Source organism: Vombatus ursinus, unplaced genomic scaffold (assembly GCF_900497805.2).
Source record: "Vombatus ursinus unplaced genomic scaffold, bare-nosed wombat genome assembly UNPS02014810.1, whole genome shotgun sequence".
In the NCBI taxonomy this organism is placed as follows: Eukaryota; Metazoa; Chordata; class Mammalia; order Diprotodontia; family Vombatidae; genus Vombatus; species Vombatus ursinus.
In genome coordinates, this window is record NW_020954588.1 from 17422105 (window position 1) to 17440079 (window position 17975).

The 17975-nt window shown below is 43.7% G+C and overlaps 1 protein-coding gene across 1 annotated transcript in view; it reads left to right on the forward strand.

Moving 5' to 3' along the window:
* The window catches only part of MCF2L2 (MCF.2 cell line derived transforming sequence-like 2), a 359025-nt gene that overhangs the window by 310832 nt on the left and 30218 nt on the right, over positions 1 to 17975 (forward strand). The window contains exon 26 of the mRNA XM_027875876.1: positions 13979 to 14091. Within this exon, the coding sequence (XP_027731677.1) occupies positions 13979 to 14091 (113 nt within the window). The remainder of the gene's footprint in view (positions 1 to 13978; positions 14092 to 17975) is intronic.

A 17975-nucleotide genomic window follows, 5' to 3' on the forward strand; every position in this document is an offset into this window, starting at 1 on the left:
AAGGGCTTAACAGATAGCATCTCTCTTGATCCTCACAAGCCTGTGAGGTAGGTCTTATCATCCTCTGGCAGATGAGGAAACTGAGGCAGACAGAAGTTAAATGATTTGCCTAGGGTCACACAGCTAGTAAATGTCAAAGGCCAGATGTGCCCTTGAGTCTTCTGACTCCAAGCTCAGTGCCATCTACTGCATTCCCAGCTGCCAAGGCTCAAGGGAGACTCAAGATGCTTGAATGATCATTTTGTGTTTAAGGAGTAGAGGGGAAATACTTATGTGAGTGATGAGACATATAAGTGAAGACCTTCCAAGCACAGGGACTTCTGGGGGAAATTCCTGAGTGGGTACAAACATGCAAATCTATCCCAAAAAAGACCTGTGTAGTGAAAATAGAATTCTTAATAAGAGGATGGCTGAGATGACAAGCAGGGGCTGATGGCCACCTGGCAAAGGCAGAAGAGTCCCTGAGTGCTCTTTGGCCCCCCAGGAATAGAGAAGAAGTGGGGCAAAGAGAGCTCGACTCCCCCAGCCTCCCACAGGGAAAAGAGCAGAAACCCTGGCCCTGTCCTGGTCCTTCTTCCTGAGACCCCAGCCTGCCATCTCTGCCTGAGATGGGGAAGCGGCTCTATCCCTTCTACAGTCTAAGCTTTGTCAACTCCCAGGATCAGTGGGACCCCACTGTCCTCTCTGGAGACGGGCTCTTCTCTGTCCAAGGTCCTTCAGCCAATTCCCTACACATGCAAGCATCTCAGGGCTGCCATCATGGGGACTATTAAACCCACCCGGCCAGGGTGCTGTGAGCTGCTAACTTAAGATAGGACCTGAGATGGCTGAGTGGGCAGATCCTGATGAACTCCCCCATGGATAGGGTGATATTAGCCAGCTTGTTGCCCAGCCCACAGTGCCAAAGCAGGAAAATTCCTAACGGTGCAAACAGGGATAAATGGAAGACTTAAAGACATGAGAATATTAACCTGAGGAAGAGGAGACTTGGGGTGAAGAGTAGAGGGAAGACATGATAACTGTGGTCAAGAATATGAAGGATTGTCATGTGAAACAGAGATTAGATTTGTTCTTACTGGCCCCTGAGGGCAGAACCAGGAACAAAAAGTCACAAAGAGACAGATTTAGGTTTTTGTTGTTGTTGTTGAGTTGTTTCAGTGATGTCCGACTCTTTGTGACCCCATTTGGGGTTTTCTTGGCAAAGATAGGACAGTGGTTTGTCATTTCCTTCTCCAGATCATTTTACAGCTGAGGAAACTGAGGCAAACAGGGTTAAGTGACTTGCCCAGGGTCACATAGCTGGTATCTGCAGTCAGATTTGAACTCAAGTCTGCTCTATCCACTGCACCTCCTAGCTTCGGATGTAAGGGAAAGCTTGTTCTGTAGCAGAACAGCCCCCTTGGAAGATGGTGGTTTCTTCTTTCACTGGAGGACTCCAAGCTAGACCTCTTGTCCCAAACATAGTCAAGGGGACTTGGGGTTACGTAAGCTGGCATCTTCCAACTCAGAGATTCTGTCAAGTTGCATGACTCCTTCCTTTTTCTCATCTGTAAAATGGCATAGCCAAATGTGCATGACCATGAAACCAGTGGGAGATTGGACTTGGTGAAGGAGAATGAAAAGCAAGAAACCAAAGGCGAAGGAATCATGGCAAGTTGACTGCTCACCACAGACTCCTGTCTAGGGCTGGGCTCCAGGCAAGACTGCTTTATTGGAAACTTAATCATCAACCTTTCAACACGTTCCAGTGCCATAAAACCAAGAAACTGCAAGGGAAACTGTGAGAATTAGCAGAGCCAGACAAGGAAGGAGATGCTTCTCATTTCTCATTTCAGCTGAGCTCAGCTCCTAGTATTGGGATCATAGTTGAGCTGTATCCAGCCCAACCCAAACCCCACCTCCATTTTGCAGATAAGGAAAGGGAGGCCCCATGAATTTAAGTGGTTTACCCAAAGTCACCCAGATAGAAAGTGGCAGAGGTTGAATTTTTTTTTGGTTTTTTTTCATTAATAAATTTATTTATTTTTAGTTTTCAACATTTACTTCCACAAGATTTTGAGTTCCAGATTTTCACCCCATCTTGCCCCTCCCTCCACCCCAAGATGGCATGCATTCTGAATACCCCTTCCCTTAGTCTGCTTTCCCTTCTGTCTCTCCCCCCTTCTCTTATCCCCTTCCCCTTCTATTTTCCTGTAGGGCAGGAAAGATTTCTGTACCCCATTTCCTGTATTTCTTATTTCCCAGTTGCATGTGAAAACATTTTTTTAAATGTGTTTTTAAAACTTTGGGTTCCAAATTTTTTCCCTTCCTCCTTCCCCACCCACCCTCATTGAAAAGGCAAGCAACTCAATATAGGTAATACATGTGCAGTTATGCAAAATACTTCCATAGTAGACATGCTGTGAAAAACTAACTCTATTTCCCTTAATCCTATCCTGCCCCCCCATTTATTCTATTCTTTCTTTTGACCCTGCCTCTCCTCAGAAATATTTTCTTCTGATTACCCCCTTTCCCAATTTGCCCTCCTCTTTATCATCCCCCTACTCTCTTGTCCCCTTTCCCCATTATTTTCCTGTAGGGTAAGACAGATTTCCATACCCAATTGAGTGTATATGTTATTCCCTCCTTAAGTCAAATCCTATGAGAATAAGATTCACTCATTCCCTCTCACCTTTCCCCATTTCCCCTCCACTGTAAGAGCCTTTTCTTCTCTGTTTTTTTTTGTGAGATAATTTACCCTGTTCTACCTCTCCCTTTCTCCTTCTTCTAGTATAATCCTCTTTCACCCCTTAATTTTATTCTTCAGATATGACCCTTTCATCATCAACTCACCCTGTACCCTCTATCTATCCATCCATCCATCTATCTATCTATCTATATACATACATACATATAATTTTTTCCCTCCAATTACCCTAATACTGACAAAGGTCTCTTGAGTTACAAATATCATCTTTCCATGCAGGAATGTAAACAGTTCAACCTTAATAAGTCTCTTATGATTTCTTTTCCTGGTTACCTCTTCATGTTCCACTTGAGACTTGTATTTGAAAGTCAAATTTTCTATTCAGCTCTGGTCTTTTCATCAAGAATGCTTGAAAGTCCTCTATTTCACTGAATGAGCATTTTTTCCCCTGAAAGATTATACTCAGTTTTGCTGGGTAGGTGGCAGAAGTTGAATTTTAACTGGAGAGGTAAGGGAGGAAAGGTCACATCTTCTATATCTTGGAAATAGCAGCCTTTAGCTTTTGTCTTAACTATATATATATATATATATATACACACACATATATATGTGTGTATATATATATATACATGTGTATATATGTGTGTGTATATGTATATATATACATGTGTATATATGTGTGTGTATATGTATATATATATATGCCCCCTTCTACTTTTTAAAGCAAGGGAGGTAAAAAGCTTTGCTTGCTCACATAAGCAAGTCCTGGAGTTGAGTCTTGTGGTGTTTCCACAGACTTTCAAAGGTTTTTCTTTGTTTAGACCTCTGTGCCCAGATAAGGTGATCCCACAACCCAAAAAGTAATCCAGCAATGACCAGCAATGAAGTGTGCTACCCATCACCTGGCCAATATGGGGTGGGTTCATGGTATACAACTCCTTTTCTGAAATAGCCAATGTAGGAATTTGGTTTTTTTGTGACTACATATATTTGTTGTAAGAGTTCTTCCCTCCCACTGGGGGTAGGAGGGAGAAGGGGGCTAGGGTTAGGAAGAAAGGGAAGAAGGAAGCAAAGAAGGAAGGGAGGGAGGAACATGGCTAATATGGAAATATGTTTTCATGACCTCACATGTATAATTGATATCATATTGCTTGCCTTCTCAAGGGGTGGGGGACAGGTGAGAGGGAGAAAGAATTTGGAACTTAAAATTTTTAAAAATGAATGTTAAAATTTTTTATATGTAATTGGCAAATATTTAACAAAATAAACATAAATTTTAAAAAGAAGGAAGGGGGAGAAAGAAAAGAAAAGGAAGGAAGGAAGGAAAGAAAGAAAGAGGAAACAAGGAAGGAAAATAAAAGACATAGAAACTTTTTTTAAGTGTGCAGTTGATAACAGAAAGAAGGTCAAAAGGAAACACAATGTGAGCTGCTTTGAAAATTGTGTTGAATTTCTTATATACTTAAAAAGAAAAGCAATCTCTACATAATAGAAACTTGTTTTGTGTACAATCCTATTTTTCCGTCTTACTATGTATACAGAAATGCTCATTTTATTTGTTTTCTTAATGTCATTAAGAAAGTAAATTTTTTGTTAGTAATTTTTTTAAAAAAGTTTAAAGTCCAGTATAATAGCACGAACACTGAAATGGTAGTCTGGGTGACCTGGGCTCTAGTTTGGGCTCTGCTAATTAGCCATGTGACCTTGGGCAAGTCAGGCTCCCCATCTCTGGAATGAGGGATTTGAAGTGTTCATGACTGAGAGTTCTCAAGTCTGGTAGCCTCTCTGTTCAAATGGTGGCCAGTGCAAAGCCATGCAGGTAAGCCATGAAGCGCTTCAGGGAGGCCGGGTAGCCAAACCATTGAGTTCATGGAGGGAGACAAAGAAGGCCAGAAGGCCAGAAGGGGGCCAGGTTGTGAAGAGCTTTACTTGCCCAAAACTCACCGAGGAAGGAAGGAGAGTATCCTGGAGATCCACGGACAGTGACCCCAGGATCTGGACTGGGTGATCAAGTTGGGCATTGTAGACCTAGAAGCAGGAGATGCTGCTGAGTGACGGCGCTAGAGAGAGAGAGTTTGGACTGTTTCGACTTCTCGGTCGTGGCTGGTGAGTCGAGGGGGAGTGTAGCCAGTCTTGGAAGGGCTGGGGAGAGAAGCAGAGTCCTCAGGAGGGGGCAGGGTCTCACTGCCTGAAGATGGAAGGTGTAAGAAAGGACGAGGCTCGAGATCAGAGGTGTCAAACTCTCAGCTGCCCGCAACCGGCTTCAGAGGAAAGGAAGTTTGTTCGTTATAAAGCCTGTGTTCCAGCGGGCACAGATGAAGGGGTGGGCAGATCTGGAGTAGGACATTTCAGGGTGGGGGAGGGTGTTGTAGTTGTGTTGATCCTTGTTCAAATTCAGCTTGATGACCCCAGGCTTCGTTCCAATTCTGAGGTTCTATGATGGTCTGTAACCCGGGTTTCCCACATTCAAGGCCAACATTTTTCCCCACTCCCCCACAGCCTCACGGATGTTGAGTTTTGGCCTAGCTTTTCCTTTACAGGAGCCTTCAGAAAGGATGGACAGGTGTGTCTGGAGTCACTAAAGACCCCCCCCCCCCCAGGACTCTTGAGATTTGTTGGGACACTGGGCTGCATGGGAGATGAAAATAAAGGCCACATAGAAAGATCAAAGTTCGATCCATCCACAAGCCTTAACTAAGCTTTTACTTATGTGCCAGGCATTGTGCTAAGCAAATACAACAAAGAAAAAACAAAAACAGGCCCTATTCTCAAGAAGCTTACATTCTAACTGGGGAGACATATAAAAATATCTACACGTAAAATAAATACAGCAGCAGTAAGGCCTTAGAAGGGCAGGCCCTAGCTGCTGGAGGTGGAAGAGGTGGCCTCCTGCAGGTGGGAGGAGGGGGGAACAGGACACTCGAGCTGTCCTGTAGGACGGCAGGGATTCTACAAGGCAGAAGTGAAGAGGGAGTGCCTTCCAGACAGTATGTATGAAGAACCCAGAAATAACTAAAGTAAACTTAAAATGTCCTAACTTCCTTCTCACTAACTGACCAATCTCACAGGTGGGTACTTCCCCCTGTCTTTTGGTTTTTAAAATCATCTCACATCTGATGTGGTTTGAACGTCCCCATTCTCCTGATGCACCAAGATGCTGGCCTTCCTTCCAGGTGTTTTGTTCATTTCCTTGATGGGGTATCTTTTAACTTCCTGTTGAAGACACCAGCTGAGTAGCTTCCACATTACCCCCTCCCACCTAAGCCTAGGATTCCATCTTATTCATCAGAAGAAGGCAAGCATTCCCCATGGGTGAAATTCTACCCACGTGTCTTGCCCGTAGGCCAGGGAGTAGATGACCTGGGGGTGTGTGTGTGGGATCTCAGGGTGGGCCCCTAGTGCTGGTCTAGGCCCACTTCCCAACATCTAGACATTGTGTCCTCTAGACACAAAGGGAAACAAAAACCATGCCAAGCCCTTGACATGCCACAGTTAGCTCTGACTCAGCAGTTTCTTGGGCCCTGTGCAGTTTAGAGCACAGCAGTTTTCTGGGCTCGGGCTTTGTGGGAGCCCAAGAGCAGAAATATGGCGCACAGCAGTTCCTGAGCCAAACAATGTGTCCCACAGATGTCAGCCATTTCATTACCTTTGGCTGGGGTTTTTTCTTCTTCTTTTTCCTCTATTACTTGCTGTGAATGGTGTGATTATTGATGCTTCAGCTCCGCTACAAGTTGGCATTTCCCTTCACATCAGGCCTTGGTTAATATGTGGCCTCAGTGACTTTGGAAAGAAAGCCTGCCTGGACCCAGAGCTGCAGCTAGGCTGAGATGACAGGGGCTTTTCCTAGAGTGGAAGTTTAGAGGGCGATAATGACAGCCACATTCCAGGTACTCTTCCGCCTTTACCCAGGCTATCCTCATGGGGGTGGCAGCAGTGATCCATCGCAAGTTGTCCTTCCTCCCCCTTCAGCAGCTCAGGAACCTCCTGGTACATTTCCCACGTCCCCTCCACTCCTCTTAATGGCAGCCGGATGAATCTCACCTCCTCTTCTCAACACTTGCCCCAGGTATAAAAATCGCTAGTTACAGCTCTGCCTCAGTCCCGCCCCACTCTCCACCCACACAACCAGCCCTACCTATCTGTACTACATGTATGACCTACAGGGAGATGAGCTATCTTCTCTGGAAGCCTCCTTCACTATTCGACCTCCAGGTGTTTAACCCTGGCCTAGGAATCAGGATGCTTAAGGTCTGCTCTTGGCTCTGCCATTGACCAGCGAGGTGACCTTGGACAAGGGGCTGTCTGGCCCTTAGCCTCTTGAGCTGTATAATGGATAGTTTGGATTAGATGTCCCCTAAGTCCCTGCCAGCTCTTACATGCTAAACTTCCATTCTTCACCTCCATGTTGTATAATGAACTGACTGTCCCCCCCCCCCCCATAGCTGTCTTTGTGGATCAGGATTCTTTGGTGCCTCTCAAATGAAGTGAGACTCTGGAGCACTCTCTTAAGACCATAACAAGGCATACTGACCTGATTCTCCTTGGTTTTCCCTCACTTCTATTTCCTTCTTGGCATAAGAGAAAAGGACTCTTACACAGGAGCCACTGAGTGTCTCAGAGGCCATTGGGGGTGGCACTTGGCCACTCTCCACCATTTCTTCTCTCCTCTTTTTCCCTCTTTTTTTGCCTCTTCCCCTCCTTTTTATCTTACTCTCACTCCTTTCCCCCTGCCACTTTGTTCATTTTCTCCTAAGAACACCTTCGCCTTATCAATGGCTTCCTCCAACACTGCCTGGCTCTTCAACGAACTTATTGGCTCACTTAAAGAGATTGCAGGTCCCTGCTTTGGAATATGCTGTTCATTCTTCTCTAGACTAAAGATATTAATATTTATTATTAAATGCTATGAAAACATATATAGACCTTAGATAAGCATACCATGATGTCTGTCCTTGGGCCAAGATCCAAACAGAAACTGGATTTTCTCAACTCTATAGCCCCAAGAATAATTTCCACTGTAACCGTCATTTGATTAGAAGCTCTGTAGGCTGAAGGATTAGAGGAGCAGAGCAACATGAATCGGGTTATCCAAAGGGAGCAGCTACCAGATAGCAATACTTGGAAGTCCACCAAGTCCTGAGACAAGATCTTTGGCTAATATTCACCTAAAAACCTACCAAGCCTTTCCCGCCTTGTACCTTTATGTTTCTCTTTCTTCCTCTTCTGCCCTTCCATTTGCAATTGATGGTAATAAAAATAAATTGTGATTTAAAGTGAATCAATTAATTAAACCTCGATTCTAAGGTCCTGCTCTCCAGGTTAGGGGCTTCCTCTCTAAGTCCACTATTTTAGGAAGAATCCTGGGTATGCTTCACCTCACCCACACTTGGATTCTCCAGATTTCTCCTTCTCCTCACCTGCCACCTTGGTGCAGGTCCCATTTTCCCTTTTCAGATCTCCAAAATATTGTGTTCCCCCATTAGAATGTAAGCTCCTTGAGGGTAAGTAAAGGCTTTTATTTGTATCCCCAGCACTTGGCATTTTAAGCACTTAGCAACATAGTAACGGCTAAAAAAATGTTCTATCTATCCATCTGTCTCTACCTACCATCTATCCATCTATCTACCATCTGTCATATGTCTATCCATCTTTCATCTATCATCTGTCTATCCATCTATCTATCATCTCTCTAACATCCACCCATCTATTTCTCTATCTCTCTATAATCTATCATCTATCTGTCTACCTCTCTATTATTTTTCTATCTCTATCACCTCTCAATCATCTATATCATCTATCATTTATCACTTATCCATTTATCTATCTACCATCTCTCTATGAATCTACCTGCATATTTATGTGTCTATGATCTATCTATCATCTGTCATCTATCTACCTCTCTATCTTTCTATCTCTATCACATATTGATCATCTATATCATTTATCTACTTCTGTATTATCTATCTCTATGTATCTATCTACATATCTATCTATCATCATAATTATCATTGTCTCTGTGTAACTTATGAGCCCTTTAGTTCACTGGGGTGATGTCATAGAACAGGTTGATTTTTAAGTCCAAGGACCTGGGTAGTAATACCAGCTTTACAGCTTGTGACTATGTAAACCTCACCTCCCCAGTCCTCAGCTTTCTCATCTTTAAAATGAAATGGTTCAAAAACATGCCCTCTCAGGTCCTTCCAGTTCTACTGTGAGCCCTGTGATTCACCTGGCACAACATCCCAGTTTCTTCTTGACTCACACTCCTGGGGCATTGGCTTGGACAATAATTTCACTTTGACTTTCTTCACTTGTTTGAGATCTGTAAGCCGGGGTTATGTTTTTTTTTTTTTCTGAGCGCTTCATGTGAGGAATTCTATACATCAATGACTACTACCCCCCACCATCCCTCCCCTCCTTCAGCTCCCTGAGGGGAAGAGAAGTCACATCAGCAGACCAGGGGCTTCCCTGTCCTAAGTCTAGCCCAGCATTCTCTGCTCCCCCCTTAGGAGATTAGGAGCTTGCTATTCATTCTTCACCCATTACTGCCTCTCTGGCTTCTCCCATTTCTCTATCATTGTAATGATCAATGACTGGAGCAAAGTGCCCCCAACCCCAACCTCCCCTTCTCTCATCCTCCTCAAACCTACCCCACCCATGTATCATTCCAACTCTACCCACCCCTTCTACTCTGTTCTTTGAAATTCCACTTCCATGATAAACAAACTTTTCTTGGTCCCAAATCTTTCTCTCACACTCTTTCCATCTAAAAACCCTGTCTGAGACCTGACTTCATGCTGTCTATACTGGACCAGCATCTGCAGTCATACCTTCTCTCATAACCCTAAACATGCTCGTCCTAAAGGAGAAGTCAGATATTCCTACTTCCAGACTCTCTCTTTACCACCGTCACTCAATATCTGCTCCACCTTTGAAATCCATGCCATCAAAAATTTCCACCCAATCCACATCATGGCAGCTTTTATATACTGACCCTCAGGTCATTCTCCATCCTTTTACAAGACAATCTGCATCAGACTCACCATCTTCTTCTCCTCCCCAACTTCTGCTCTTATAATGGGAAACTTCAATGTTCACACTGATGCGTCCTCAAGCTCCCCAGCCTCCCAGTTCCTCAGTTCCCTTAAACCTCAGTTACTACTACTCTTTCAAATCTCAGCTCTGGATTACTCCTACCACCCACATCCTCTGCTGCTATTCATGAGCTGCCAAATGACTCTGGAGGGAGTTACATAATGATGCTAAGTGGGCACATAAATTCATGTCACAAATTCATGGTCTCCAATTTCATCTGGACCCTCACTGCAGCAAGGGAGTCCTTTTATTCCTCCCTAATTGATTCCCTATCTTACTCTCCACCGAAGCTATTCCAAACCTTCATGTCTCTCCTCAAGTTTCCCATACCTCCCAATCTCTTCTCTCTCTCTCTCTCTCTCTCAATCTCTCAATTAAGGACCTTGTACCTTCTTTTATTGAGAAAATTGAGGTCATTCCATGTGGGCTCCCTCTTCTATTTTCTACATCTCAAGACCGATTTACTTCATCTCCTTTCTCATTCCTTTCTCTTTACTCCCAGTCTCTCACAAAGAGGTGGCCTTTTTCCTTACCAAGGGTAACACTTCTACATGTATGTTTGATCCCATTCTCTCCCATTTTCTTTAGCAGAAGGCAAACTCGATTATCCTCTTGCTCTCAAATCTTTGACCTCTCCCTGTAAACTAATTGCCCAAGTATTTCCTGTCCTTAAAAAGATCTCCACTACATCCTACTGTCCCCCCAAAGTATTATCCTATATTTTGTCCATTCTCAGCTAAACTTGCTGAAAAAGCTGTCTTGTCTTGCTGTTTCTACTTGCTCTTCTCTGACTCACTTCTGAACCCTTTGTAACCTAGCTTCCAAACTCATCATTCAACTGAAACTATTTTCTGCAAAGTTGCCAATGACTTCTTAATTGCTTCCCCTGCCCCTTCCACTCGAGACAGGGACCCCCTGGCTTTAAACCACTTCTTCCAGGTTAAAATCTTGTCCAAGAAGCATCCACTTTGTATTCAGTCCTTTTGCTCCCACAAAAAATGTGCTGCTGTGAATATTTTGATTTATATGGGCAATTAGGTGGCACAATGGATAAAATACTGGAGTCAGGAAGACCGAAGTCCATTCTAACCTCAGATAGCTTTCTAGCTATGTGAACCCTGGGCAAGTCACTTTAACCCCCATTTGCCTCAGTTTCCCCGTCTGCAAAAATGAGGATAATAAATAGCATTTACCTCGCAGGGTTGTTGTGAGGATCAAATGAGATAGTAATTGTAAAGCACTTATCATGGTGCTGGCACATAGTAGGTGCTATATAAATGTTAGTGATAATTATGCTGTTGATGATGATGATGATGGACCTTTCATTTGGTCTTTGACCTTGTCTGGGTAAATGCCCAGCCATAGAGCATTGCTGGGTCAAAGTGCATGGACAGTCACTTTTCTGGCATACTTCCAAATTGTTTTCCAAAATAGTTGGGTCAACACACAGCCCTCTGGACAGTATGTTAGGCTTTCCCTTCTCTCACTGGTTCTAGCCATCTTTTGTCATCTTTAGGCATAATCATTTTCCATTACATTCATATCTCACAACACATCTGGCCATTCTTCAATCAATAGGCATTTACTTTATTTCTAGTTTTTTGCTACCATGGAAAATGCTGCTATGAATATCTGTTAGCTATAGGCCTTTCTTTCTGTCTTTGATTGCTTTAGGCTATGTGACTTATAGTAGAATCATTGGGTCAAAGAGAATAAAGAGTTTATCTACTTTTCTCATGTAATTCTAAATTTTCCCCCCAAAAGAAGAACTGGATCAATTCATTCTCCTATTGACCACATAGGAGTCCGCCTGTCCGTCCACAGCCCTGCCAACATTACTTCTTTCCATCTTTTATCATCTTTGCCAAACTGACAGCTTAAGATTTTTGGGGGGTCTCTTATCAGTGACCTGAAGTGTGTTTTCATGTCATTATATTTCTTAATTTTTCCCACTTAATAGTATTTTATTTTTTTCCAGTTACATGTAAAAATGGTTTTCAATATTTACTTTTACAAGATTTTGAGTTCCAAATTTTTTTCTTCCTCCCTTTCCTCCCCCCTTCCTCAAGATGGCAAGCAATCTGATATAGGTTGTATATGTACAATCATATTAAACATTTTCACATTAATCATGTTGTGAAAGAAGTATATTTCTTATTTTTTAAATTATTTTTCATGTCCTTTGACTTCATGATTTTTCTATTACATCATGGGCAACTTCCTAACCCCACTCTGTACCACCTAAAATTAAAGAGTAGTTCATCTAGTGTTTATTCTCCTAACATTTTAAATCACTCCCCTGAAAGTTTTTCTCACTGGTTTATTCCAAACTGTTCATCGCACAGCATAGAAGCGGCTAAGTGCCCTGTAATCAGAAAAAACTGAGTTCAAATTCAGCCTTAGATAGCTATGTGACCCTGGGCAGGTCACTTAAATTCTGTCTGCCTCAGTTTCCTCATCTGTAATATGGGGATAATAATAGCACCTACCACCCAGGGTTTTTATGAGGATCAAATAAGATGATGTTTGTAAAGTGCTTTGCATGAAAATCTTAAAATGCCACATCAATGCTAGCTATCATTCTTATTATTGGTCATCACAGGCTGAATAAACTCCATTTTGTTTCAGAGAGGGTAGAAGTGGGAGTGGGGGGATGGAGTCTCATTTGCCCTTACCCCTTGTTTTGGACACCCGTACTGTTAGGTTTCCACTTGTGCCCATTCATACAAGAATCTCAGGATTTCAGTGCTGATAATTGTCAGATTCCTGGCTCCACAGAACATAGACCCAACATAGAGACAGTTAACAAGGGCCTAAGAGAGGGGGGCCTGTTGGGGACAAAGGGAGCGGCCTCAGCACGATGCTGTTTCTTGACAAGCCTATGTTCTTCTGGGTAAGGCAGAGATCTGCATTTGGACCAATGGTCAAAAGCCATGGAAGTCAGCCCCAGGTAGAACAAGGAAACACACCATGAAGGCAACAGTAGGTGTCAGAAAGTGACAGTTTGCCTCAACCACCTTCTGTGCCAGAGATAGCATTGTTTAATGCTGTCTCCTCCCTGCCCTGGGTCAATGATGGCTGGAGCCCCCAAAGTCACCCCTTTGTCCAGTAAGCTTGTGATTCACAATCTGGCGCCCACTCATCGTTCTAGTCTAATTACCCATTATGCCTCTGTAAAGTTATGTTTGAGCCAGACCAGCCTCTTCCTATACCTGACACTTCGTCTTCCATTACCACGCTGACGCCCAGCCTATCCCTCAATCCTGGAACGCCCTACCTTGCTCACCTCTTGTCTTGTAGAACTCCCTCCTGTGTTCAGGCCAAGTATCACCTCTTACAGAAAGCCTCTTCCTAATTCCCCCTATTGCTAATGCTACCCCAAATAGTTTGTATTTATTTATTTTGTGTGTATATTCGGGGAGGGGGCTGTGATGAGAGGATCTCCAGATCCATTGAGGCCCTCAGTCAACTTGATGAAATTCTAGGGTATCAGACTTCAAAGTTTGTGGGGTTCTTGGCCCCCCCCAAGCCCTTTCAAATGGCCCCATTTGTAGGAGGCAACAGAGATAATGAGATATAAGTGTATGCCTCTTTCAGACTTATGGCAGTTGTATTTGTCATCTGTAAGGGTAGGGGGCAAAAAGCCTTCAGACTTCCAATGACCTCAACCAGTTATCCCTGTGGTAATTTTTCTAACACCTTATAATTTCATAAAGTAGATTGGAATATTTGCATAACTACATACTTGTTGTAATCTGTCTCAGGCAAAGAACTATTTAATTATTTAATTTTTTGGGGTCTTTGAACTCCCAATGCCTGGTACATCCTAGTAGGTAATAAGTCCTTGCTGAATTGAATTGAGGTAACATGGGACCATGAAAAATGGGCTTAATCTGGAGTCAGGAGAATCTACATTCAAATCCTGAATCTGGTACTTCCTAGCTTTATGACCTTGGACAAGTCGCTTCACTTAACCACTCTGTGCTTTAGTTTCCTCATCTGTAAAATGAAAGTGTTAGACTTTGATAACCTCTCAGGTCCCTTCTCTGCTCCAAAACTGTGATCCTATGAATTGAATTGAATAGCCTGGCTTTTTGGGTGGTGACACTTTTTTGTGAATGCTACATAAAGGTCCAAGGGTACACATGCGGGTCATTCCTACTTTCTCCTATTGACTTCTATTTTCTTTCTCTGAAGGTACAGCAGAAAATCAGCAAGTATTTATGAAACCAAGCCTGAGTCATCGGGACTAGAAACTTCTACCAACAGGAACCAAAATCCCAGTCCCAACAGTACCAGGCAAAAACGAGGTAAGGGGCCCAAAGGGAAGGGACCCAGTGGGCAAGGGCGCCTTCTACTCCTGAGCCCGTACCGGTGAACAACACCAGTGTGAGGGACCCCTAACCCTGAGTTCTAGGCCCACCATTAAACTGGATGGGGAAAAAGCTGGAAAAGTCATCAGGGCTGTTGCCGTCTATGGGCCAAAATGGATTTATTTCCAACTGGTTGTTCAGGTTGAATTAGGTGAAGGTAATACTAGATCTCAAGCTGATTCACGTTGAAAAGAAATGGCCTTCTCCCAAGGGAAGGTAGAAAAGTATAGTCCAGGCAGGGCTGCGCTGGAGAAGGCTCTCACTGGCTAGGCTCCAATCAATTGTCAAATTTAATCGAGAAACACTACTAATCACGGCTTGATTGATTTTGTCGATTGTCTAGAAAATATTAATAATGCAGATTAAACTTAAAAGTGTGTTGTGCATACTTTTTGCCCCCTGGAGAGCCAATACTAATTGTTAATAAAAGTATAATACTTTCACCAACATGTCTGAGTTCTTTGGGGTAGAAAGCTGTATTCTGGTCCCACTTGTACTCAGGATTTGTTGGGTTTCCTCTTCCCAGACTCTAGGACAGGAGTGGGGAACCTGTGGCCTGGAGGCCACATGTGGCCTTCTAGGTCCTCAAGTGTGGCCCTTTGACTGAATCGAGGATCTAGAGGACCACACGGGGCCTTAAGGCCTCAGGTTCTCCACCCCTGCTCTAAGCCCATTCCTCAAGATCGTTTTCAGACTAGATTGTTCCAATCCAAATGACTGTATTTGGTCTCAGAGCATATTTATAAATTTTTTATTTCAAAAGTTAAAACCAAATTAAGATAAGAATCAGGGTGATCCGAGAGGATCCAGAGAATTGGAATTAAGATTAAGAGGGTGAAGCAGAGATGGTCATCTCAAGTCAGCCTATGGTCAAGAACAGAACATTAGTATCCAAGAAAACACAAGAGGACGGCCAGGATGGTAAAAGGTCTTGAGACCTGGTCACATGTAGAGTCGTGGAAATCATCACTGGATTTACTGGAAATCCATCACTCCAGGCTAATGCCATAAGGAGCCTCTTGAAATTTGTCTAGGCAAGTTCTGGAATGCCCAGAGTCTGGATTATAGGCCAATACATGGAGTTTGCTCAGCTCATAGGATCTTCCAGAGCTCAGGCATGGCCTGAGCATAGCCTTTGGGGCTGCACAGATAACTGCACATCTGAGGCATCAGAGAAAGGTGATCTGAATTGAATCCTAATTAAATTTTGGCTGAGACAAACAAGTCTGTGACTAAACCTATCACGTATTCCTTTCTCGATTTAATTCTAGTCACCAAGCACTTATTCAGCACCTACTCTGTGCCAGGCACTTATTAAGCACCTACTCTGTGCCAAGCACTTATTAAGCACCCAGTGTGTGTGCCAGGCACTTATTAAACACCTACTCTGTGCCAGGCACTTATTAAGCACCCACTCTGTGCCAGGCACTTATTAAGCACCTACTCTGTGCCAGGCATTGTACAAGACTGGAGATACGAAGAAAAGAAATAACGTAATCTCTGTTTCAGGGAGCCTACCATATCAAGGGTGGGATGGGACTTGGAATCCTAGGAACACACAGTGCAGGGCATTGTCTTGCCCTCCACAATAACAAAGGTGGTGTTGTTTTGGTTATCATTCCTGGAGAAAGAAAGAGATGGAAAGGAATGGGTGGGAGGGAACAGGGCGTGGCATACATACAGTGGCAGGGCAGATGTCCAGCCCCTGGTCCTACAATATACTCTTGGGTCAAATACCTCGGGTATCTAGAGTCAAATAAAAACTCCTCTATTTGTGCCTAGAATAGTGCCTGGTACGTAATAGGTGCTTAATAAATGCTTACTGACTGATTGATTTGCCATTTCAAGGCCTTCATGATGTGACTCCAACCTACCTTTTTAGCATTATCACACAATATTCCGCTTTCACACATTCTTACTAACTCTCTTGCTCTTCCTCCCACACAACACTTTGCCTTTGCCTTAGCGTCCCCCATGACTAGAATGCACTCCCTCTTCGCCTCTGCCTCTTAAAATCTGTAGTTCTCTTCAGAGCTTCGTTCAAATGCCACCTTCTACATGAAGCGGGATCCCTCCCAGGTTGTGGGTGTCTTTCCCCTCCCACCCCAATTCCCCTGTATTTCCTTTGTATGTATTTATAGCCATGCCTTCTGTCTCCCCTGCTAGAGTGTAAGCTCCTTGTGAACAGAGGTTGTTTCATTCGTTGTCCTTGCATTCCCAACACCAACGCCCACAGTGCCTGGCGCATAGACAGAGCTTAATGCTTAAATGTTTGTTCATTGATTGAATGATACTAGAGACACATTCCCAGATGCTTATGTATATGTTGGTTGGGGGGAAAGGGGGTAAATAAAATCATATTCTAAATGGGTAGGAATTTACTGTATAGTAAATCTCTTCTGTTGCTGTCCTTCCCACACAACTTACGGCCTATTTCAAGCAGGGTATACTTGCAGTTATGAAATGTTTTCCTTTAATTTACAGTCCTGAGAATATGACAATGACCTTGGCCAAGTCTCCTCAGTTCCCTGGGTCTCGGTTTCCTCGTCTGAAAGATGAGGGAGTTGGATTATAGGGCTTATGAGACCCCTTTCAGCTCTAAGTCTGTGATCGTGGGCTCATCCAGAGCTGGAGGAGACCTCAGAGGTCCTCTGGTCCGTTCCCTTCATGTTACAGGCGAAGAAACTGAGGCCCAGAGAGGCCAAGCGGGCTAATCTTTTCAGACCGTCCAGAGCAGGGGTCCTTAACCTGAGATGTTTAACCTTGGCGGGTTTGCTTTTGGATTTTGTTTGTTGTTGTTGTTTTTAAATATATTTTGATATCCGCATTTTAACATAATTTATTTCCTTTTTAATCCTATGTATTTTGCTTTATGCATTTAAAAATATTATTCCAAGAAGGGTAACCTATGGATTCCACAGCTTTCACCAGATTGCCTAACATGATCTGTGATGCAAGCAAGGTTAACAACCCCTGGCCTAGAGATTCCGATCTATACACAGAGTTCCTACTGGAGGCGACCTTAGCCCCCTTCAAGGGTTTAAATGAGGTCTTCCTTACTTCTACTCCCACCTTCCCAAGGTCCTGTCCTTTTTCCTTTTCCTTCCTTTGGGATGCAACCCTTCCCCCACTCCAGTCATCCTAGGGAAACTGAACCTGCTTGTTCTCGGCGGCGCGTGAATCTGATTTTGCAAAGATTTACACCGTTAATAACAATGCCGCTGAAAATGGGCTTTTTACCCAGTGGTCAGAGAACTGATGGGAATGAAATGAATTAAGGGCTAACTGCCAGGAAAGAGTAATGGTTGAGGGCCGTTAGAATTAGTGCTCAGCCTTGGGCTTGGGAGATAGGGCTGGGAGGGGTGCAATGCCGGGAAGTGAGGGGGCCATGGATTCTAGAAAACACTGAGGTGTCAATTCCCTGGGGGACATAGTTTTCTTAACTCCGAAGCCTGCTAGGACTGTCAAGACCCATTGTCAGCTTGGGCTTTATCAGTGATTTATGCCCTGCTTTTGGCACAAAACCCACCAATTTTTCTGGCTCACCCACGAAACCAGTTTCTCAGTTTTCTTTGGGACCAGTTGGTACAACTTCAATGCTTTAGGGATCTGTGATTTCAACCTCATGGGTACATACCCTCCACTAAGACTGATTCCCCTCTGCAACTCGGTAGGTGATTTTCAAGAGCTGCTGAGGCCAAAAAACTCCATCACTTTATGAGAAACTTCCTGATGAGGTTCTGTTGAAGTCCTGACGAGGTCCTCATGAGCTTAGTGAGATTGGCCCTTGGATAGTAGACCTTCCCATCCATCACCAGGAC